Source organism: Bos taurus, chromosome 14 (genome assembly GCF_002263795.3).
Source record: "Bos taurus isolate L1 Dominette 01449 registration number 42190680 breed Hereford chromosome 14, ARS-UCD2.0, whole genome shotgun sequence".
NCBI lineage: Eukaryota > Metazoa > Chordata > Mammalia > Artiodactyla > Bovidae > Bos > Bos taurus.
Window position 1 is genome coordinate 62,020,333 of NC_037341.1, and position 25,103 is coordinate 62,045,435.

Sequence of the window (25,103 nt, forward strand, 5' to 3'; positions counted from 1 at the left end):
TGGTGATGGCATCCAACCGTCTCATCCTCTGTCGTCCCCTTCTCCTCCCGCCTTCAGTCTTTTCCCAGCATCAGGGTCTTTTCAGGAAAGTCAGCTCTTCGCATCAGGTGGCCAAAGTATCGGAGTTTCAGCTTCAGCATCAGTCCTTCCAATGAGTATTCAGGACTGATGTCCTTTAGGATAGACTGGTTGGCTCTCCTTGCAGTCCAGGGGACTCTCAAGAGTCTTCTCCAACACCACAGTTCAAAAGCATCAATTCTTCGGCGCTCAGCTTTCTTTGTAGTCCAACTCTTCCATCCATGCATGACTAGGGGAAAAACCATAGCCTTGACTAGACGGACCTTTGTCTGCATAGTAATGTCTCTGATTTTTAATATGCTGTCTAGGTTGGTCATAACTTTTCTTCCAAGGAGCAGGTGTCTTTTAATTTCATGGCTGCAGTCACCGTCTGCAGTGATTCTGAAGCCCCAAAAAATAAAGTCTGTCACTGTTTCTATTTGCCTATCTATTTGCCATGAAATTATGGGACCAGATGCCATGATCTTAGTTTTCGGAATATTGAGTTTTACGCCAACTTTTTCACCTCTTTCACTTTCATCAAGAGGCTCTTCTTCACTTTCTGCCATAAGGGTGGTGTCATCTGCATATCTGAGGTAATTGATATTTCTTCCGGCAGTCTTGATTCCAGCTTGTGCTTCATCCATTCCGGCATTTTTCATGGTGTATTCGGCATATAACACATAAGCTGGGAAAGAGACAGATATTTCACCAAACAAGTAGTTATACGGTATAAGTACAGTGGAGGAAGTATGCCCCAGGGGGGTCAGAAGAAGACCTAGTATAGCCTGGAGTGAAAGATTAGTTAAGATATTCCCACAGGTTCTTTCAGCCAAAACTTGAGGGATTAGTATCTATAGATGTGTAGAGGGCAGTGGAGTATAGTTTATTCTAGGCTGAAGAAATGGGTGTGTACAAAAAAATAAAGTAAGGAGCTCCTTGGTGGTTTAGTGGTTGGGATTCTGTGCTTCTGCTGTTGTGGCCTGGGTTCTACTTCTGGTTGGGGAGCTCTCATAAGCTATACAGTGTGCCAAAAGGAAAGAGAAAAATAGAGTAGTTTGTGAATATAATCTAGTTAAGAACTTGGGAGAGCATAGTGATATCTGGAATATGCAGTAGTGATATCTGGAGTATGCAGTGCTCTGGAAGTGTTAGGAGATGAGACTGGAAGTAGTAGGGGAGAGAAGAGAAGGAATCTCTTACTGTTGTGAAATAAAAGCCTAGGCACAGGATACAAAGAGTTACAGTGTGCCTACAGATTTCTGGTTCCAGGAATTCCCAGACTTAGTTGTCATTCCCTGGTTCTTCGGGTTCCTACCAGATCTCCAGATTCAAATTGGGCCTTGTTTAATTTGGCAACCGGTTCAAGCTAGAAGTTGGCTGATTGGAAGCAGCAGTCTATAGAGCAAGCTATCCAAGGATGAAAAGTATATTTCAGTGATAATGATAATGGCTGCCATTTATTGAGCATTTAAGTGCTTGGCTCTTTCCAGGGTACATTGCAAAATTACCTTTAATCCTTACAGCAGCACTACCAAACAAGTGGTTGATCTTCATTTAACAGAGCAAGAAACCTTCCATGCTCTGGGAGGTTAAAGTGAACTTGCCCAAGGTTGCAGAACCAGTTAATGGAAGAGATGGAATTGAACCCAGGTTGGTTTGTCTGACAGCCCCTTCTTTCCCTACCACCATGCTGCCCCTCAGGACTGCAGGATGGCTCCTGGAGCAGACGGAATGGCAGCTCAAGAATGTCCAGTGACCGTTTCAGAGGCAGTAAAACTACTATTTCATCTTCGATGTTAAAAGGGCAAACAAGAATCCATCCCATTATCTGTCATTTAAAGAAGCTTTCCTGAGTCTAATGGCATCAGGATCCTTGGTCAGGAACCTAACCTCCTTATAGTCTTGTTTTGTGGAAAAATCAGATTTAATCATAGGTATATAGCTCTATTTAAAGAACTGAGTACCTTGCCGAACAGTAGTATTTATATTACAAAGTGCATTAGTTTCTCATGAGACGTTTGATTTGCATGTGGAGTTAAAATGGGGTTTGTAACAGTTCGAATACATTATATGCATTTGGCAGGTACTTTATTGAATGATGTTGTAGTTATTCAGAATGTGGATATGGCCTAAGAGTGAAGAAAAACCAAGACTTTTCTCTTAAAATTTTGGCTGGATGCTACATTTTTGAAACAGAAGGACTAAAGAAGTCTTCTTACTCTGTTAGCATGCAAGTTAACACAAGTTTGACTCTTGTATGTATGTGTAGTCTTACTGTTAAGAAATTGAAATTAGGTGAGACAAAGACACAGGAAATTATAAAGAAGGATTAATGTGTAAAGGCCAAATCTTTATCTTTTCCTACCAAATTTCTTGTCCATTTGGCATGTGTATTTCCCTTTTCCTGTTTTGAATGGAGCTGAAAATAACATGGATGGTTTTGCTTTAAAGGAAAATGACTCACTTTCTTGTGCTAGTTTCTCAGAGATGTGTTTATCTTTCGAATGGCACAGTATTTTGGGATTTTGGTCTCCTTTTCGTTTTATTATGAAAAATGTTATTTATGGCATTATATAGGAATTTCTAACTAGAATATTTTCTTATGTTAAGGGAAGAAATTATTTGTAAGTATAATGTATTTTTCTTTGTTGTAGTTGCAGAGTATGTCTATAACGTGGAATTTTCTCATCTTAGTTGTATAGAAATGTTTGAGCTGTTTCACCTGAAAACCATTTTAGGAGTAAGAATTAAATTTCCCACTTAAAATTTATATCATTTTCTGTATTTATCTGGAAACTTTTTTTTTTTTTTTTTGGTCTTGAATGTATCTTGAGGCTGAATGTCTTGTGTTTATTTATTTAAGGTAAAATGAACACATTATATAAACAGACATTCGTTTTGTCCATAAGCACAAAGTATATAGAAATCCTACCTATAACTGGTTACTCAGGAAGCTGACAGATGGGTTTTTTCCTCCTATAAAAGCCATCATTTGGGTGATTTGGAGTCTTTTAAAAGTCAGGGGACTTCCCTGGTGGTCTAGCGGCTAAGACTGCTCCCAGTGCAGGGTGCCTGGGTTCAATCCCTGGTCAGGGAACTAGATCCCGTGTCCACAACTAAGACCCGGTGCAACCAAATTTAAAAAAAAGAAAAAGTGTTTGCTACCTGGCACCATTTTCTTTGGTAGGCAAAAAAGAGAAAAGTCAACTCAAATCTAAAGAAAAAGTGGCTAAGATTTATGTCTAAGCAAAGATATATTATGGATCAAAGTACAAGCTGAGATTTGCATTATAAAACTGAACAGATTACTCTTCACAAGGAAATACCCTCTTTTAGAGGGTGGGAGGAATAATCTGTATCAGTAGTCTCAAATGCAAATGCCTCCAGGTGCTAGGCAGGTAAGGGTACCTCTTGTCACCACTAGTCAATAGAAGCTTGGTTGTTAGATCTCATTTTTCAAAAGAAGCTAGAAATCTGAGTATCTGAAATTTTCCAGTTTTACATGTTGGCCAAGTTCTTTAACAGTCTTTTAAAAATTTAAAAGGCCATGTGATTCAATATCTTGTGTACACCTGTAGGCTGGCAGTTTGTGACTTAGACTTAAAGACTTCCCCTCCCCACCCCTTTTACTGATTGACTGTAGCTTTTGCATGTAAATCTTAGAAGTTCTTTCTGATCCTTGCCTCTACCGCCTCACCTTCCCCTACTGAAATAAACGTTTAGTGCTCATGAGAAATTTAATGCTATCAGGGAGGCAGGGTTACATTTTTCATATGCTTTATGTTGCATTACCATGTCATTTTACATCTAGAGAATCATGCATGGATACATTTATTCTGAGTGCAAAATAGACCAGTGGATTTTTAAAAATTAGTTGATTAACTAATTTTTGTCTCTGTTGGGTCTTTGTTGCTGCACGGGCTTTTCTCTAGTTGCAGTGTGCGGGCTTCTCATTATATTAGCTTCTCTCGTGGAGCACGGGCTCTAGGGTGCCGGCTTCAGTAGTTGTGGCTCGCGGGCTTAATTGCTCTGCAGCATGTGGGATATTCCCAGATCAGGGATGGAACCCGTGTCCCCCGCGTTGGCAAGTGGGTTCTTTACCATTGAGCCACTGGGAAGCCCCTGGATTTTAGTTTTAACAGTATTAAGAGTTCATAAATAGTGTTTCAGACCCTCCATTGTAACCAGCCTTTTAGAAACCATCACTTGTTGAGTTTTGGTGTAGTGATTTTTTTCTTCTCTGTATGTATTGTCTAAATACCTGTACTGCTTCTCTCATTATCCACCCCCCCACCCCCAATTCCTGAGAAATTCTGAAGCTAGGAATGCATGATCAGGGTTAAATTCAGATATAAGCAGTACAGAATGAATTTTTAAAAACTGTATCTGAAAATTGAATGTCTTGAAGTCATATTTCAGACATACAGTAAGAGAGTCTTTCATAATCACAGGGAATTGTGTTGAAGGGAATCACCCCTAAAGTGCTGGTGCTTCTTGTTTGGGCCAAAGCAACCCTAATTCCGCTAAGCTCTTCTCAGGCTCACAGGTCAAGGTAGCTCCTAATATTTTAAGTCACAGCACAGTGGGCAGGTAGGCTGAAAGACTTCATCTCCTTCACCCATAAACAAATCCACAGTGCAGCAGGAGGAGGAGACTCAGTTATCCCTTCCGTCTTGATACCCAAAACTACCTCAAGGGGCTCCCCTTGAGCAGGTGGCCTGCTCCAGGGCTGTGTGCAGAGGGACCTGGGGTTGGGATACCCACTGTGCAGGATTGAAGAAGCTAACTCCAGGCTTTCAGTTTGCTGGTGGGGGTGGGAATGTACTTACTAAATGCTGGCACAAGTAAATGACCGTCTCAGAATGCTCTCTGCACCTTTGCCGAAAGTACATTCTTTTCTCCCAGGTACAGTCCTGCTGCCAGGCAGCACCACCATGTAATAGCTTGAATTTATTGTTATTGTTGATAATGTGAACAGTTGGCATGCAAGGAAGCATTTCAGAGGTGGCAGTTTGTATGGTGCGGTGCAACAGTGGTATAAAAGAACTGTGTTGTGGGGGGACTCCCGATACTCAGGAAGGTGTGTGATGATACAGTGCAGAGACCATATTCTGTGGTCAGAGGAGGGTTTGACTCTTCTCTCTGCCATCAATCTGGTAACATAGCCATTGCTCCAAAAGAAAAAAAGAAAAAAGTGCGCTTTGATTGCTTCTTGAATTTTAAGCTTTAGAGAGTTTGCTTTTGGAGAAATGCTAGAAATATTCCTACAGTATTTCTTTTTCTACAAAAAGATAATCTGGGTGCATTTAAGTTTTGGCAGTACCTGCCTTCTCTGATGTGGATGACAGGTGTTCTTTAAGACATTTTCTGTAGGAATCTTATGATTTAGTGTTATAAGTAGCCTTTCACTGATTCACTGTTGTTTCTTCATATGGATTATTAAGCCCTATATTCCAAAATAAAATTATGTGGATAGGTAAAAGTTTTATTTCCATGAATGGATATCTAGAGAGTGGTGTGAGGTCACTTTAAAGGTAGTTTGCTAATATGATTATTGGGTAACTGGTGAATTATCAGATGTTTTCACTGTGTCAACTGGTCTGTTAATGAGTTAATATGGGCAACTGTCCTAAAAAGATCTGTATATTCACGCTTTTCTTGCTTGTTCTAAACTTCAATTTGAGGTGGAAGACCTGAGGAGTAGTTTAGTTTAAGATCAGGAATCTTTTCTGGTCCTGAAATGTATTATAACAAGTATTACTGTACATTTTTCACTGTTGGAAAGAAATGGAAGAGTGGGGAAATACTTGGTAAGTTTTATCTCTTCTTTGCTTTAAGTCTGAAGCCAGTTTAGATCGAAACACAAGTGACTGTAGAATGTCAAGTAGACCATTAAAGGGTCCTGTATGAGGGAGAAGCTGTAGGTTTATGTAGGAAGAAAATTAGAGCTACCAGAAAAATTCATGGAGAGGAGTTAGTGTTTGAGCTGGTCCTGAAGAAATAAGAACAAGACTAGAGGAAATGTATGGGTGGCAGAAGAATTACGCCACTTTCTACCACTAAAGTGAGTACTGATAAACGTGAAACATGGATAGGTATCCCTGGTCTTACAGTTCCAGGTAAAGGAAAAAACATCATCTTGTAGAAGGTGGACTGAGGGAAATACATGCTGGAGAATTGGAGCCTTTTAGGGGTCCAGACACACCTAAATTTTTTACATTTAGAAGTGTAACTAGGAATCTAGCAGGTTTCATTTGTTTTGGGGATGTGCTTATTGAACAGGTGGCAGGGGATTCAGTATTAGGGCAGAGAATTATAAAACTGAAGACCCTGCATTAAGTGCTGCTGTCAGTTGCGGGTCATAGAAATTATAATGTTAAATTTGGGAGAGATGAGACTGAACTTGTAGGGAATTTCAAGGGCAGCTATGAAATACATTACCTTCTAGCAGGTACTGTTATACTTATTTCTCTTTTAATACTGGTTTGCTGTTACCTTACCTTGGTGCTTGAAAAATTTCCAGCCTGTGGATCTGTAAATCTGTCTATAAATCTGAAGGAATAGAATAGATTATTGAATCGGAATACACAATAAATCTTTGGTGTCGGAGTACTAAGGATTGTCAGAAACATACTGCTAACCTATCCATTGTGTGTTATAGCCACCTCACAAAGACTTTCCTGCCTGTCTCCAAATGAGATTAAATGCTGAGTTATGAGGTTATTTTGTAATGTAATGCTGTGTTCTTGTTTCCCGTCACAATCACATGTAAAGATTTATTCTGAAATGGAATTTGGTGAGCTCTAAGGTGGGCTTCCCTGGTGGCTTAGCAGTAAAGAATCTGCCTGCAGTGCAGGAAATGTGGTTTTGATCCCTGGATTCAGAAGATTCCTTGGAGAAGGAAATGGCAACCTGCTCTAGTATTCTTGACTGGGAAATCCCATGGACAGGGGAACCTGGTGGGCTACAGTCCATGGGGTCGCAAGAGTGTACTCGACTTAGCAACTACACTACCACCACCAGGGTGGCTTATTTTTTCTTTTAAAAACAGAAAACTTGTGTTAATATTACAATGGGAAGAAATACAGAAATGCAAAGAAATAGAGGAAACAATAGAATGGGAAAGACTAGAGATCTCTTTAAGAAAATTATAGAGATAGCAAGGGAACATTTCATGCAAAGATGGGCTCAGTGAATGACAGAAATGGTATGGACCTAACAGAAGCAGAAGATATTAAGCAGAGGTGGCAAGAATACACAGAAGAACTGTACAAAAAAGATCTTCACGACCCAGATAATCACAATCGTGTGATCACTCACCTAGAGCCAGACGAATTCTGGAATGTGAAGTCAAGTGGGCCTTAGAAAGCATCACTATAAACAAAGCTAGTGGAGGTGATGGAATTCCAGTTGAGCTATTCCAAATCCTGAAAGATGATGGTGTGAAAGTGCTGCTCTCAATATGCCAGCAAATTTGGAAAACTCAGCAGTGGCCACAGGACTGGAAAAGGTCAGTTTTCATTCCAATCCCAAAGAAAGGCAATGCCAAAGAATGCTCAAACTACTGCACAATTGCACTCATCTCACACGCTAGTAAAGTAATGCTCAAAATTCTCTAAGCCAGGCTTCAGCAATATGTGAACTGTGAACTTCCAGATGTTCAAGCTTGGTTTTCGAAAAGGCAGAGGAACCAGAGATCAAAATTGCCAACATCTGCTGGATCATCGGAAAAGCAAGAGAGTTCCAGAAAAACATTTATTTCTACTTTATTGACTATGCCAAAGCCTGTGACTGTGTGGATCACAATAAACTGTGGAAAATTCTTCAAGAGATGGGAATACCAGACCACCTGACCTACCTCTTGAGAAACCTGTATGCAGGTCAAGAAGCAACAGTTAGAACTGGACATGGAACAACACACTGGTTCCAAATAGGAAAAGGAGTACGTCAAGGCTGTATATTGTCACCCTGCTTATTTAACTTATATGCAGAGTACATCATGAGAAATGCTGGGCTGGGTGAAGCACAAGCTGGAATCAAGATTGTCAGGAGAAATATCAATAACCTCAGATATGCAGATGACATCACCCTTATGGCAGAAAGTGAAGAACTAAAGAGCCTCTTGATGAAAGTGAAAGAGGAGAGTGAAAAAGTTGGCTTAAAGCTCAACATTCAGAAAACTAAGATTATGGTATCTGGTCCCATCACTTCATGGCAAATAGATGGGGAAACAGTGGAAACAGTGTCAGACTTTATTTTTGGGGCCTCCAAAATCACTGCAGATGGTGACTGCAGCCATGAAATTAAAAGACGCTTACTCCTTGGAAGGAAAGTTATGACCAACCTAGACAGCATATTCAAAAGCAGAGGCATTACTTTGCCAACAAAGGTCCATCCAGTCAAAGCTATGGTTTTTCCAATGGTTATGTATGGATGTGACAGTTGGACTTTAAACAAAGCTGAGCGCCAAAAAATTGATGCTTTTGAACTGTGGTGTTGGAGAAGACTCTTGAGAGTCCCTTGGACTGCAAGGAGATCCAACCAGTCCACCCTAAAGGAGATCAATCCTGGGTGTTCATTGGAAGGACTGATGTTGAAGCTGAAACTCCAATACTTTGGCCACCTGATGAAAAGAGCTGAATCATTTGAAAAGACCCTGATGCTGGGAAAGATTGAGGGCAGGAGGAGAATGGGAGGACAGAGGATGAGATGGTTGGACGGCATCACTGACTCAATGGACATGAGTTTGGGTAGGCTCCGGGAGTTGGTGATGGACAGGAAGGCCTGGCGTGCTGCAGTTCATGGGGTCACAGAGTCAGACACGACTGAGCGACTGAACTGAACTGAACTAAACAGTTAATAACTTTAAGCATTGTAAGCTTTTGGAGGAGGATCCTTTAATATAGGTGAATGCCTGATAATTTTGGGGAAACATGCAGTAACTTAGTAAATTTAAATGAATGTGATCAGTAGCCTGCAGTGATTCTGAGTTTTGCATGTCTGCCCAGGATTCTATAATGTTAAGGGGAACAAAGTAGCCTTTATTTTGTAGTTAGTACTTTGATTTTGTTTTTTTGCTTTGAAGATTTCTTTGTTACTGTTATCTGGGATCCATGTAGAAAAAGGTGTATGGGGCCAATTTAGTTATGATAACTATCTTGAAATTTGGAAAAATGGCATATATTTTCTGTAAATTTGGGGGATTGAATTAAGAAATTAAACAAATTTGATATTTAGAAAAGCATTCTTAAGTATCTATTTAAAATAAATTTGTGTATGAGAGTTTCAGATGGGTAAGATGAAATTGAATATGACAGTAAATGCTGTTTCAATATAAACATTAACATAAATATCTTCCACTGATATATTTGCATTTCATACATTCTTAACAGTTTCAAGACTAAAAAGAACTAGAGAGGACTGATTAGTCTTGCTTCACATAGATGAGACAGAAAACTTAATGGGCTAGTAGTGGTAGATGAGCTGGGAGTAAAGCCTGGATTTCTTGTCATGCAGTGGGTATCATTTCCAGTATGAATGGGTGTACATTTCAGATACAGTTAGGAGTCCACCATGATTTTTAATAATAGAAAGTTTTATGTCTGTAACCATTTCTTCTATCCCCTTCCTAACGTGAAATTTGCTTTTGAGTTCTTGAATTGTTATTTTATTTCTCTTTATTTCTAGCATTTTGATATCCTCAAACCCTACTTTAGTTTTATAGATACTACCTGCAGTGGTATTTGGAGCCATGAAAGCATCATTTAATTCTTAATCTCAGTTGTCCAGTTTTGAGAACACTTCGACAAATTTTATTCTCCCCTCACTCCCTTATGCTTTGTGAAAACTCTGGAGCCAGTGTTGGGCTAAGAAAAAAGGAATGGAAATGAGGGGTTTAGTTGAATGCTGGTGAACAAGTATCTTTTGACAGTGTCACTATTATGGCTTTTGGGAAGTAAAGCCTTCCTTGGCCTTATCTCACAGTCTTTCTACTCTGTTGTCTGGTAAAGAGTTTTATACGTGGCTCAGAGTAAATGTGAGCTGAGGAGAGTGAGAACTCATGCCTCCCTGCCAGGTCTTCTCAAGGCTGTGGTTATTGCCCAGAACAGGGCCTCCCAGTTTATTTTCTTCTCCCCATTTGCTAGTCAGCCTTCTTCCAGAGCTCCTGAGTTCCACAGTGCATTACTCTTCCTGTGTTTTCTCTTGTCTTGGAGCAGAGATATGTGCATTGTAAATGAGCAGACTGAGAGATGGTAAAAAAGCTTGACTTCAAAGGACTGAAGAAAACATTTTTTGTTAATGAAAGACTAGAAAAACAAAAATTATTTTATTGAGAGCCAAATCAGAGATGATCAGATGCTGTTTTGGAGTGAAAATTAAGTATGACATCATTCGAAAGTTACTTTTGCTTGAAAGTGTTAGTCGCCCTGCTGCTGCTGCTAAGTCACTTCAGTCGTGTCCGACTCTGTGCGACCCCATAGACGGCAACCCACCAGTCTCCCCCGTCCCTGGGATTCTCCAGGCAAGAATACTGGAGTGGGTTGCCATTTCCTTCTCCAGTGCATGAAAGTGAAAAGTGAAAGTGAAGTCGCTCAGTCGTGTCCGACTCTTAGCGACCCCATGGACTGCAGCCTTCCAGGCTCCTCGGTCGATGAGATTTTCCACGCAAGAGTACTGGAGTGGGGTGCTCAGTCGTGTCCAACTCTTTGCTACCCCATGGGCTATAGCCCACCACGTTCCTCTGTCCATGGAACAGAGGATGGCAAGAATATTGGAGTGGTTGTCATTTCCTTCTCCAGGGGATCTTTCCAACCCAGGAACTGAACCATCATCTCATGTCTTCTGCATTGGCAGGCGAGTTCCCAGGTGCTGCCTGGGAAGCCCTGTTTTTGCATAGGAATATGATTTAGTGTTGGACATTTGCTTATACTTAGAGGAGGGCATGGCAGCCCACTCCAGTATTCTTGCCTGGAGAATCCTATGGACAGAGGAGCCTGGGGGCTCCAGTCCATAGGGTTGCAAAGAGTCGGAAATGACTGAAGCGGCTTAGCATAGCACCATTTGCTTATACACATTTTAGTGTTTCAAAGATGCTCCTTGTAAAGAACAGAGGATAGAAGTTTACCAGATAAAGTTGAAGGACAGTTGGTACCTAGTAGAATCTCTTATTGGAATAATTAGCTTATTTGCCCATATGTTGTATGATTTGTGGTAGCTTTTAAATCCTAAACTAGCTTTAAGTATGTTTAATTTTGAGTATGTATACCACTTTAATCTGTGGTTAGTACGAATGACTGAAATTTGATTTTATGTATTTTTGTCACTCTTTACAAAGCAAACTTCATGAAATTTCCTGTTGATTTATTGTTCTGTTTTTTCCCCTGTTTTCTAAAATTCTCAGTTTATTTTTAAAAGAATTTCTGAAAATTATTTTTCAGTTATTAATAATAATAAAACAAATACTGTTTTCAAAGATCAGGCATTTGTTTAGATAATAGAACTGAACTCTTAAAATCTCTACATTTGATTACATCTTTATATTATAAAATGTCTTCCTTAGGTTGACAGAAGTACCTAATTTAAATGAATATTACAGTTCTTTATATTAACTCAAGAGTTTCTTTGAGAGAAACAGCAAAATGGTGATAAATAACATGAGTTAATGTCTTTGTTAGATAGCCCTTTGAGATTTTTCTAAGCATATTCAATAACTCTTAAAAATGTCAGGTGTTACCCTTGTTTTACAGATGTGGTCACTAAGGTTTTGCTTTTTATTTTTGCAATTCCACCAGAATACCAACCTGGGCACCAAGGTTTTAATTTGTACAATCGTGTGTCACACGGCCCTTCTTTCAGAACTTTTGAGACTATTCTCACCTTAAAGTCAGTTTGGCTTTTGGATTGTTTCTGCCTTGTTATCTTAAATTCTTTAACAGTTACGTGCTTTCCAAATAGTTTCATTTTGTGGCATACCTGTACCTTCAAGAATCTCTTTCAGCGTATGTAGTACAGTGTTTGAAAAATTGGCTTTCCATTGAGCATTGATCCAATTGCCAGTTCTACTGCTGGTTTGTTAAAATCTGGAAGCCTGTTTCCTCTTCTGTAAAATAAGATGATGATTGAAGTTACAAATGAGGTGGTGAGGTAAAGCAAGTGCAGGGTTGACTTATGACCTTTTTAGAGACAGAACTTAAAGATAATATACAAATCATTTTGCCTTAGTAAATTTTTTGTGGTTGTGCAATGGTAAAGAATCCAGTTGCCAATGCAGGGGATGCAGAGACGTGGGTTCAGTTCCTGGGGCAGCAAGATCCCCTGGAGAAGGAAATGGCAACCCACTCCAGTATTCTTGCCTGGGAAATCCCATGGACAGAGGATCCTGGCGGGCTATGGTCTATGGGGTCACAAAAGAGTCGGACATGACTGAACGCACACACATACTGTTAGAGATCTCCAGATGAGAGCTCTTTTGTTTACAAAGGCTCTGTATGTGTTGTTTATTCATGCTTTGTTTTGTTTTTAAAGGTTACGAGAAGTTTCAGAGAAACTGAACAAATACAATTTAAACAGGTAAGAGTTTTAAAATATTTTACATTTCCTGAGGAGAATAGCTTTTTTTAAAAGACAAAAATTAGGAAAACGTACTCATGTTTAGGTAGCAGCTATTAAGAATATTTTAATCTAGCTCTCAGCTTTTTATGAGTGAGTTCATTTGAATTATAGTTTGTGTTCATACTAATTTTTAAAAACTCTGCCATACCAAAGAGCTATAAGATAATGTATTTCAATTATTGCTTTAAAATATATAAATATTAGTTTTTTAAAAATGAGTTTTGCCAGCAGTTCTTCTGTTAATTGAAATTGAAAAAACCCTCAAGGGTGTATTTGCCATTTAAAAAATAATTTTCTTATTTATTTCGTTGGGTCTTTTCATTGTAATGATAGGGTGTTATTATTTTCATTATATATATATATATATATACACACACGTATATATATGTTCATTATATATACAGACACACTCACACATACATATGATGTGTGAGTGTATGTGTATACCATGTAATAAAAGTTTCTAGTAAATACTATGACTTTGGAGGAAAAAATAATAACTTTGCTTGCATATTTTTCTTTATTCCTCAGCCATCCCCCTTTGAATGTATTGGAGCAGGCTACTATTAAACAGTGTGTGGTGGGACCAAATCACGCTGCCTTCCTTCTTGAGGTAAATTGTTTGTTTACTCTTAAGGTAGGGAAGTGAAAATGAGTGTTAAAATACAACTGTGCATCGTCATGTGTCTTCCTTTTGGAAGAAATGAAGAAAAGAGCAGTTTCTTAAGATAATTATTTCAGAGCTCACCCAGTTCTGTTTTCTTATTGTATAAATTCTCTGGCCCAGAGAAAGTGTAAATGATTTACTAGAGCTTGAAACTAGTTAGTAAGAGAATGAAGTTCCTGATATCCAGTTATTTTCTTACTCTGAATTCTGTTAGATTGAGATATTTTACATTATCTTCACTGGTTTCATGGTAACGCATATAAAATATACTTCCCTGGCTTCATTATGAGTGCCTTCTGGAAGGGAGCTTATTTTTTGGCTTTTTGAATTGACAGTGATAGGTACGTAATCTGTTTGTTGAATAAACTCAAGTTTTAATGCACATTTTTACTTGGGAAAGTTCTATTTTCTTTGCTTCTAGGATGGTAGAGTTTGCAGGATTGGTTTTTCAGTACAGCCAGACCGATTGGAATTGGGTAAACCTGACAATAATGATGGGTAAGTCATTATGTCCTTTATATTTAATTAATAATTTAATTCTTAAAGGTATAATATTCCATCTGTGTTTTGGTTTGGGGAACCGTCAAGTTAAAAAGCATTGTAGAAAACCAGGTGCTTAAAATAGAATGCAGTGGTTACTTTATAGTTTGATTTTAATTTTTATGCAAACAGTGATTTATAGCTAAAATATTCACATTAACAGTAGCAGAGGAATCAATGATCACTTAACAGAATAGGTTACCAGAAGTATGATATGTATTTGGTAGGTTCCAAGTCAGATCTGCTCTTTGAGTGAACTGCCTTTTCAGATCATTTTTTTTCCCCCTTAATATTCCCAAATCAGGTAACTCAATTTGAAATTTTTGAAGTCTTTAAAGTTTTGGTCTTTATCAAGTATGACATGTAAAAAACATTGCTAGATAATGCATGATGACTTTCAGTTGACTGCTTCTGAAGAAAGTATGATTACTTTTAAAAATCTGAGGAACAGTTTGTTTGCAGCTAAACCATGAAAAAGGTTCAGACAGGAGCTGGATTGTTACCAGGTTACAAGTTGTTAGATTTGCTCTTTGTTCTGAAGTGTCCATCTCAATGAGAGTTATCAGAATTGTTAAGCTGATATTTTATGTAGTGAAGCCTGGAATTCCTAGGCATTTGGGGACTTTTCCGTGATTTTTCTACCTCTTGTTTTTTTCCCAGGTCAAAGTTGAATAGCAGCTCTGGGGCAGGGAGGACATCGAGACCTGGTAGGACAAGCGACTCCCCGTGGTTTCTCTCAGGTTCTGAGACTCTGGGCAGGCTGGCTGGCAACACCCTGGGGTAAGTTGTGGCCTGATGATGCATCCACTGGTCTGTGAGTGCTGTCACTGCGAGTGGTCATCTCAGTGTTACCTAGTGACGAAGCCAGGGAACTCTGGGCAGGGTGTCCTGTTGCTTAGAATGAGCCACCATGACTTAAAAAAGCCTACATAGGCTAATTACTGTTAGCCTAGATTTTTCATCTTTTAAAAATGTATAGTGGCTATATGCATTTATGTCATTCATCTTTGTTATTTTTTAAATTTCAGTTATATTATCTTTGGTCTTATTTTTGATTAATTCTTAGGTAAAAAAAATTGTAACATTTCTTTCTAGTAGCCAAATCTGGTAGTTCTTTCTGAGTAAATTTAGTGAGGCTTCAAACTATTACATAACTAAATTTTACTGCCTTTAATGAAATCTTTTTTACTTTAAAGAAATTATTGTGGTATACTTGACATATAACAGTTGCAAGTGCACAACATAACAGTTCAATATTTGTGTATACATGTATACAAATGTTTATGGCCCTTGAACAATGTGGGATTTAGGGCACATTTTTGATCCTGTACAGTCAAAAACCCACTTGTAACTTCTGACTCCTTCAAAACTTAACAGCAAATAGTCTCTTGTTGACTGGCAGCCTTAGGATTAGCATAAACAGTTCATTAATACGTATTTTGTATGTTATATATTTTATATTCCGTATTCTTATAATAATGTAAGATAGGAAAAAATAAAACATTGAGAAGAAAATACATTTACAGTACTGTTCTTATCAATACTGTAAGTTTGTACCATCTATTTGCAAAATGAATTGTCTGTCATTACCTATGTCAGTATTTTCCTATATGATACAAAACTCTAGATGGTATACGTATTACTTACACTAGACATCAAAAATGAAAAGATAATGTGAAAGGGAGATTCATATTTATTGTATTTATAGATACAGTGATTGATGCATTGATAGTGAAGAAGCAGCAATATGATTACTTCATGGTAGCCTAACTTAAACACTAATGAATGAATGGTTATAAAAACTTTATGGCATGTAGTATTACAGTCATATTTATCATATGATATTAGAAACGTTGTTCATTTAAAAGAAACTACTTACCTGTGATGATAGAAACACAGTTTCTCCAATTAAGAGAAAGAGAAGCATACTGTATGGTAATGTAATTCTACGAAAGCAAAGTTGTAACACAGTAAGAAAACTGTCATTGAGCAGCCAACAGTAAGAAAACTAACAGTATTAGTTTTATATTAAATATCATTCACCTTATGCCTATGTAAGCATAGGCTACTATCTACAAATATTTTATGCATTCATGACATAACTTTTTCTTAATTTTTTTGGAGTTTTTCTAGGCTTCATGGTTCATCTGAGTTTTTTAAATTCCTGTTAGTCCCCCCCCAAAAAAAATTCCAGTATATTTATTGAAAAAAAATTATTATATAAGGGAAGCCACACAGTTAAAGTCTCTGCTGTTCAAGGGTCAACTGTAATGTGAAATGAAACAGTCAGTTAACACCCATCACCAAATCTGGTTACAGATTTTTTTCTTGTGATGAGGACTTTAGAGATCTCCTCTCTTATCAGCTTTCAAATGTACAGTACCTTGCTGTACATTTTATCTCTGTGACATTTATTTTATAACTGAAAGTTTGTACCTTATTTTTACTTTTAAAATTATTTGTAAAATTTTTACTTTTAAAATTATTTGTAAAATTTTTACTTTTTACACTAGATACTCTTAAGTCCATATTCTCTAAAGCTGGTATGCCGTTGAACTAAAAGAATCATATACAGATTCCAAGCCAGATGGTTTTATTCATTTTATACCTTGATTTATGAATAGCTAGATCTTCTGAAATTACCCATTTAGTGGTTAGATAATGCCAAAGCAATGATGTTAGCATATGTATTCAAAAGCTAAGCAGAGAAATAGAAGCAATTTAAACTGTTTCAAAATATAATTAAGGAGAGGAAGATGGTTTTAAACATTTTGACTCTCTTGGTAAAGTTAGATTTAAAAGTTGAGATCCCATTTTATCTGATAAACTTGCAAATGTTTGATTTTATTTAAGAAAGCATGCTCTTACATATCATACTACATCAAACTTTACCTGTTTAAAGATTAAAATTTAGTTCTTTTTTTAGTTGAGGGGTTGTCACATTATAGCCTACAGGCTAAATCTGTCCTGACTGCCTCCTATATTCATTGAGACAACTATACTTGATACTTTCTCTGTGGTTGCTTGTGTGCTAAAATGGCAGAGATGAGTTGTCATGACAAAAGACTGGTGAGCCTGCAAAACCTAAATAAATGGTTTACTTTTCTACACTTTACAGTTTGCTGATCCCTGCTTTAGTTTATTCATTTACATAGGGGCATTTGTTCCTAATGCTGTGCTCTTTATTTCTAAATTTAACTTTTCATTTGAAAATTATTTGACTTTTAAAAATTGCAAAATTTCACCCATCTTCCCCAAATGTTAACATTTTACATAATCATAGTACAGTTATCAACACCAGGAAATTAACAGTGATCAGTGCTTAATCTGTAGAGTTTATTCGGATTTCATCACCTGTCCCACGAGTACCATTTCTCTGCTCTAGGATTCAGTCCAGGACCCTGTGTTGCATTTGTTGTCATGTTTCTGTAGTTTCCTCCAATCTGGGACAGTTTCTCAATCTTTCCAGATCTAGATGAGTTTGAAAACTGGTTATTTTGTAGAATGTTTGATTTTGTCTCTTATTTCCTCATGATTAAACCCAGGTGATGCCTTTTTTTTTTAAGTCTTTATATTTTAAGAGCAGTTTTCGAGTTCATAGCAAAAATGAGAAGGTACTGACTGTACAGGGATTTTCATATTCCCCCTGACCACATGTATAACCTCCCTTGTTATCAGTACTCCCCACCAGAGTGGTCCATTTGTTACAGTTGATGAACCTACACCCGCACATCATCATCCACAGACCATAGTTTACATGAGAGTTCACTCTGGGTGTTTGACCTTCTCTGGGTTTGGATAAGTTTATAATGACATGCATCTTTGATTATAGCATCATTTAGAGTAGTTTCACTGTCCTAAGAATCCACTGATCTTTTTACCATCTCCATAGTTTTGTCTTTTCTAGAATGTCATATAGTTGCAATCATTCAATATTTAGCCTTTCCAGATTGGCTTCTTTCACTTAGAGTAGTATGCATTTAAGGTTCCTCCATGTCTTTTCATGGCTTGATAGCTCGTTTCTTTTTAGTGCTGAATAGTATTTCATTCGGAGAATGCAATGGCACCCCACTCCAGTACTCTTGCCTGGAGAATCCCATGGATGGAGGAGCCTGGAGGGCTGCAGTCCATGGGGTGGCGGGGGGTCGGACATGACTGAGCGACTTCACTTTCACTTTTCACTTTGACGCACTGGAGAAGGAAATGGCAACCCACTCCAGTGTTCTTGCCTGGAGAATCCCAGGGACGGGGGAGCCTGATGGGCTGCCGTCTATGGGGTCGCAAAGAGTCAGACACGACTGAAGCGACTTAGCAGCAGCAGCAGTATTTCATTGTATAGATGTACCACAGTTGATTTACATATTCAGCTACTAAAGGACATCTTGGTTGCTTCCAAACTTTGGCAGTTATGAGTAAAGCTGTGTGCTGATTTTTGTGTGGATGTAGGTTTTCTGCTCCTTTGGATTAAATGCCAAGGAGCACAACTGCTGAATTTTGTGTTCTAGATTTTGGTCATTCTAATAGGCATGTAGTGGTGGCTTGTTTTTTTTTTAAATTCACATTTGCTTGATGATATATGAAGCACCTTTTCGTATGCTTATTTGCCCAATGTAGCTCTTCTCTGGTGAGGTTTCTTTTAAGGTCTTTGGCTCATTTTTCCATCAGATTGTTGATATATTTTGGATAACCATTTTTTAATCAGATAATGTCTTTTGCAGTTATTTTGTCCCAGTCTGTAAGTTGTCTTTCATTATCTTGACAAGCATCATTTACAGAGCCAAAGTTTTTGACTTTAATGAAGGCTAGCTTATCAGTTATTTATTTCATTGTGCCTTTGGTGTCATAGCTAAAAAGTCATTGCCAAATCCAAGATTGTCTAGATTTCTTTTCTGCTATCTTCTTGGAGTTTTATAGTTTTGCATTTTACATTTAAGTCTGTGATCCGTTTTAATTTTTGTGAAGGTCTGTGTCTTTTTTCCATGTGGATGTCCAGTTATTCTAGCAATGATTGAATCATTTGCAATGATTGAATTGCTTCTTTGTATTGCCTTTGCTCCTTTGTCAAATATCAGTATTTATGTATTTATAGGGGTCTGTTTCTGGGCTCTTTATTCCGTACAATTGATCTATTTGTTTTTTCTCCAGTAGCACACTGTCTTGATTACTGTTGCTTTATAGTCAGTCTTTGAAAGTTGGTCAGGGTCCAGTCAGTCAAAAGAACTTTGTTCTTCTGTATTGTGCTGGCTCTTTAGATCTTTTGCCTTTCCCTATACATTTTAGAATCAGTTTGTTGATACAAAAAACGTGGTGGGATTTTGATTGGGATTACAGATGATGCATTTTTGGCAAGAATACCACAGAAGTGATGATGTGACCTCATTGCATCATATGTGGAGGCACATGATATTGACCTGTCTCATTACTGTGATGGTTATCCCTGACCACTTAGTTAAAGTGATGTTTGCCAAGCTTCTCAAGTATAAAGTTACTATTAATATTTCCCCCTTTAAAGTTACTATTAATAGTGCCCCCTTTGTAATGTATTTTGTGGGGAGATGGGCTTCCCTGGTGGCTCAGCTGGATGCTTCCTGACTATGTAAATAGTCCATTTTCTATCATATTTTTGCTCATTAACTTTAGCATCCATTGATAATTTCTTCCTTCATTACTGTGGTGTTGGCCAAGTAGTGCTTTTTAAAATATGTTTTTATTATTTCTTTTACACTCATTAATTGAAATTTGACTGTAAGGAAGAACTTTTCCTCCTCCCCCATTTCTTTCTTATTTATTCTATTCTGTTACTGCTGAGTTATTTATGTTATTATGGTCTCATGGATATTTGTTTTATTTTATGGTTTATAATCCATTGCTGTTTCTGTTGCTTAAATTATCCTATTTAAATCCTCTTCTCTTTATAAATAAAGCTTGGATATAACCAGTTATAATAGACTACATGACAAGATGACTGGAAGAGAGTAGTGGAATTTTATGTCTTTGGTAATAAAATACACAACAAAGATGATAATAAAGGAGTACATTTGAGCTTGAATAAAAACCTTAGTAGAGCTGCTCCAAAAGAAGGTTAAGGCTAATTTTAAGACTTTGGAAAGCGGGGAGAATCATTAGTTTTTGTGTTCCTCTTACTTATGCTTGATTGTATTCCTTTTTTGAATCATGTTTTTATAAACCTGCCCCACCCCAACAGAGTCTGTGTTTTCGCATTGGGTTCATGATCGCAATTCTGAAAAACGTCACAGTGTTCCCCCTGACTAAGCCATATGTTTACCTTTATTTGGTCTTGCAGATGTCCACAAAATGTAAGCACTTAAAGGCTGATTGTTTCTCTTGGCCTGTATGAAAATTTTTCTCAGTTTGTTGATGGAGAAATTGTAACCAGTATTCTCTAAATTAAGAAATTTTAAAGTCAAAAATGTTATCTGTCATAATAAATTTTCTTTCTCTGAGTTGTGTTGTTCCCCCCTCCTCACATTCCTATGTTGATTATAGTAAACTTTAAAGAAGCTTGCTATTTATTAGAGAACCTAGGACATACAGGTGCAGTCATATCTGAAAGACTGTCCCCACAGACCTTGGTCCCCAGCCTCTTCCTTCAGAGTCCTGGCTTGTTCCCTTTGGGTTCATAGAGGAGTTGTGAATCAGGTGGTCTCTGAGAACTGCATTTGAAAGATTTTGGCATAATTAATACTGTTTTTCTTTGCTGTCAGTGTGGGTAATTGAGAATTGATCATGTATTATGACTGAGCATTCTTAGGAATAAATAACAGTCAATGTTTCTAGGACTTTTAATGTTTTTCCCTTGGGGCTTTTGCTAATTGGCAGTGTGCTAAGGCTTTCTAGCTGCGTTTTTTTTCTCTTTCATAATTACTCAAATTTATCCTGGGAGATATTTTAAAAATCTCCAGGATATTTTTGTTAAGCGCATTTCAGTTGGGCAAGAACACCAACTTTGAAGGGGAAGAACACCAACTTTGGAGAAAGAGAGTGTGTGTTTAAAGAATGTTTAAAATGGAAATATTAGTTTCTAAAGTCTCTTCATCCATTGTTTGTTATCACCCATTTTTAAAGGAGGCAGCTAAACAGCTGATGTTACCATAGAAGTCTACAGGGCCATTGTTACCAAATGTAAACCTCCATTTCTCTCCTACCCCCCGCCCTTTAATCTTAAGAAAAGCTGCAAACTTGTTTTTTTTAATGGGAAATCTTCTGACTTAAGTGTTGAAACTAGTTGATATTTCCGTGGAAATAAATGTGCACATATGCACAGGCACACACATACCTATCTAGTGTGTGTGTTTGTATGCTTGTGTATTTGTATATGTTCTTTTAAATAAGCTTCATATTTTTGTACAGTTTTAGATTACAGAAAAATTACAGAGGTAGTACTGAGAATTCTTGTATGCTTCATGCCCAGTTTTCACTATTAACATGTAACATAAGCCTGGTACACTTTTTATAATTAATGTATGTTGGTAAATTATCATCAGCTGAAGGCTGTAGGTTGTTCACATTCCCTCATTTTTTTCTTAGTGTCCTCTTGCTGTTCCAGGATCCCATCCAGGATACCACAGTAGATTTAGTTGTGATTTCTCTTTAGGCTTTTCTTGATTATGACAGTTTCTCAGACTTTTCTTGTTTTTGATGCTGTATAGTTTTTTAAACTAGCCAAGTATATGGATAGGACTTATCCCATGGGTATTAAGATTGTTATCCCATGGGTATTAAGATTGCAAACTGTGGATTAATTCCATACTATGCGTGATTTTCCCAGTTGATTGGAGTCACTTTGTGTATCTTGAGTATTATATAATGGGTCAAATTGTAGGATTAATTTGATGAGTGAGGTGTGGATAGTAGAAACTGGTTTTTACATTATTTTTGAGGTTAATATTAAAAATATGTATATCTCACTATATATGTGTGTGTGTATATATATATATAGCGTGTGCGCGCGCGCGCGCGAGAGAGAGAGAGACAGACAGAGCTCACTGTAATCATAGACAAAGAGAGGATTCCAATACTTTTCTTTTGAAACCACTGATAAACCTCTGTTAATGTATACTTAGTCAAACGCCTTGCTCTTTCTCTGGACAGCAAGCTGGATAGAGGAATGTTTAGCGTTGGTTGAGGTAGGAAGTCTAGTAGGTTGTTTGGATTCCAACAGAAGAAATCCTGCACTGTGGGTGTGGGTAGGAAAATGTGGTATTTTCCATGGTAACAGTCAGGTTAATGAATGGGCAAGCCAGAGATATTTTGACCTTTGTCTTTCAACTAACCTCAGTTGAGGTTTTGTGTAACAGAGATTGCAAATTGGCCGTATCGTCTTTACAATTATAACTGCACACCTCAGTTAGTATTGAATATAGTCATATTGTTGTGAAGGAAGTCTCCATAACTTTTTCATCTTGTAAAAATGAAACGTTATCTCCATTAAACAGCTCCCTCTATCCCTCTCCCTAACATCTGGCAGCCACCATTCTACTTTCTGTTTCTATGAATTTGACTACTTTGGATATCATTTGTGTTTTTGTGATTGGCTTAATTTCTCTTGGCCTAATATCTTCAGAGTTTATCTGTGTTGTAGCATGTGTCAGGATTTCCTTCCATTTTAATGCTGAATAATATTACAGTATATGTATATCCCACATTTTGTTTAACCATTCATTTTTCATTGGATATTAGGTTGCTTGTACCTGTTGGCTCTTATGAATAGTGCTGCTTTGAACATGGGTATATAGATATCTCTTTGAGACTCTGTTTTCAATTCTTTTGGATATATACCTAGAAATGCAACTGCTGAGTCATACATGATGGCTCTGTTTTTAATTTTTTAAGAAACTTTGTACTGTTTTCATAGCATTGCACCATTCTATAGTCTTAGCAACAGTGCATGAGGGTTCCAGTTTCTGTACATTCTTGCTAACACTTGTAGTTTTCTTTTTTTTTTCTCATGGTAGCCATTCTAATGTGTGTGAGGTGATATGTTATAGTTTTGATTTGCATTTCTCTCAGGGTTAGTGATGCTGAACTTATGCTTATTTGGCCATTTGTGTATTATGTTTGGAGAAATGTCTATTCACGTTCTTGGCCCATTTTTTAAGTCAGGTTATTTGATTTTTGTTGTTGTTGAGTGTAAGAGCTCTTTATATATTCTGGATATTAACCTCTTATTAGATACATGATTTACAGATATTTTCTTCCATTCTGTACGTTGCTTCCTCACTCTTGATTATGTCCTTTGAGGCATAAAATCCACTGGGATTTTGCTAGGGATTGTGATGAATCTGTAGATTACTTTAAGCAGTCTGGACATCTTAACAATTTTAAATCTTCCAAGCCATGGATACAGGTGTCTTTCCATTTATTTGTGTCTTTAAAATTTAAGCTTTGAATTTTACTTTTTGCATTACAGACTGTTGGTAGTTATGTCCGATAGGTCGTTTGTGCAAAGAGGAAATGTATTATAACTCATTTTAGAGTCGTATCTAGAAATGCTAGGTATGTGGTTCTTTAAAAAAGCAGATGCGTGGTATTTATCTTTTAAAAGTGAAGTTATATTTAAGCATTAAAAAAATTAGAACTGTTATTTTAAAGCTCAGTTCTATTATCTTGTTCTGTCAGAATACCACTGTAACATACCATGTCAGTTAGAAAAATAGCTTTTAGCTTGTCCTAAGAGAATGAAAATGAGACCTGGAGGAATCTTGCTGAATGATTATTTAAAATGCTAATTCTATAAATTCTCCAATAATTTAGAAGTCGCTGGAGTTCTGGAGTGGGTGGAAGTGGAGGAGGATCCTCTGGTAGGTCATCAGCTGGAGCGCGAGATTCTCGCCGACAGACTCGAGTTATTCGAACGGGACGGGATCGAGGATCTGGGCTTCTGGGCAGCCAGCCCCAGCCAGTTATCCCAGCATCTGTGATTCCAGAGGAGCTGATTTCACAGGTATGGATCCTGTGGAACACTTAACATAAGAGCAGGACAGGGTGAGGTTTAACTAAACATAGTGGGCTGTAGCCATGGTTTATGGTAGCGGGTCCCTTTTCTGGGGCATCTTCCCATCCCAGGGATCGAACCCAGGTCTCCTGCTTTGCAGGTGCATTCTTTACCAGCTGAGCCACAAGAAAAGAAAGAAAGTGAGGTTGCTCAGTCGTGTCTGACTCTTTGCGAGTAACCCTACCAGGCTTCTCTGTCCCTGGTATTTTCCAGGCAAGGGTACTGGAGTAGGTTGCCATTCCCTTCTCCAGGGGATCTTCCCAACCCAGGAATCAAACCCGGGTCTCCCGACATTGCAGGCAGACGCTTTACCCTCTGAGCCACCAGGGAAGCCCAGCTGGGTCACAAGGGAAACCCAAATATAGTGGGCTGTAGCCATGATTTATATCATGAGTTGTGAAATACTGCTTTTCTGTTTTGATCCTAGAAAACTCATTTTGAGTTTTAAAAAAGTTACAAAAAAGAAAATTAACATAGCACTCCTTATTTTTTATTTCAGGCCCAAGTTGTTTTACAAGGCAAATCCAGAAGTGTCATTATTCGAGAACTTCAGCGCACAAATCTTGATGTAAACCTTGCTGTAAATAATTTACTTAGCCGGGATGATGAAGATGGAGATGATGGTGATGATACAGCTAGTGAATCTTATTTGCCTGGAGGTTGGTGGATCACCATCATGGTTCTCTTATCTAGGGAGAGGTGTTTTGTTTGTTTTTTTTTTTTTGACGGGAATGAAATGAAAGTGCAGTGGGTTTTCTGACTGTTCTTTCTAAGGTGGTAGATATTTCTCCCTATAGTGTTTGATTGTAAAATCTTTTTTAAGGGAAAATAGGGACATATTTCTGCTCAGTGGACTTGTGTTTCGTCCTAATAAAGGCATGGATGTATATGCATAGCTTTATTGCTGACTGACAGATGCCTCTGGAATGTTGTTCTGATGCTGTTATTATTACTGAATATGTAATAACTGAACTGCATTTAGATTTTGACTGTATCATCTCTGTGATGTCACAAGAATCTTAAATAATGATCCTTTTTTCTTGTGATTATTTAGGATGTAGCCCAAGCAATAATCATGCAGTTGATGTTCTTAAACTCTGTGTTAATGATGTTAACTGTATTTCTTAGGTAGTTACCGCTTCTCTTCTCAGGTTATGTCAGTAGTCAGCTTCTGATTTTAATGTTTTAACTTTAAGGGATTTTTTGGTG

General features: G+C 37.6%; 1 protein-coding gene across 3 annotated transcripts in view; it reads left to right on the top strand.

The window, feature by feature from the left end:
* Window positions 1-25,103, top strand: part of UBR5 (ubiquitin protein ligase E3 component n-recognin 5) — a 139,010-nt gene that overhangs the window by 32,424 nt on the left and 81,483 nt on the right. For all 3 annotated transcript variants that reach the window (XM_005215566.5, XM_005215567.5, NM_001192417.1), the window contains exons 2-7: window positions 12,586-12,630; window positions 13,204-13,285; window positions 13,761-13,837; window positions 14,540-14,659; window positions 23,654-23,843; window positions 24,394-24,553. In XM_005215566.5, the coding sequence (XP_005215623.1) occupies window positions 12,586-12,630; window positions 13,204-13,285; window positions 13,761-13,837; window positions 14,540-14,659; window positions 23,654-23,843; window positions 24,394-24,553 (674 nt within the window). The remainder of the gene's footprint in view (window positions 1-12,585; window positions 12,631-13,203; window positions 13,286-13,760; window positions 13,838-14,539; window positions 14,660-23,653; window positions 23,844-24,393; window positions 24,554-25,103) is intronic.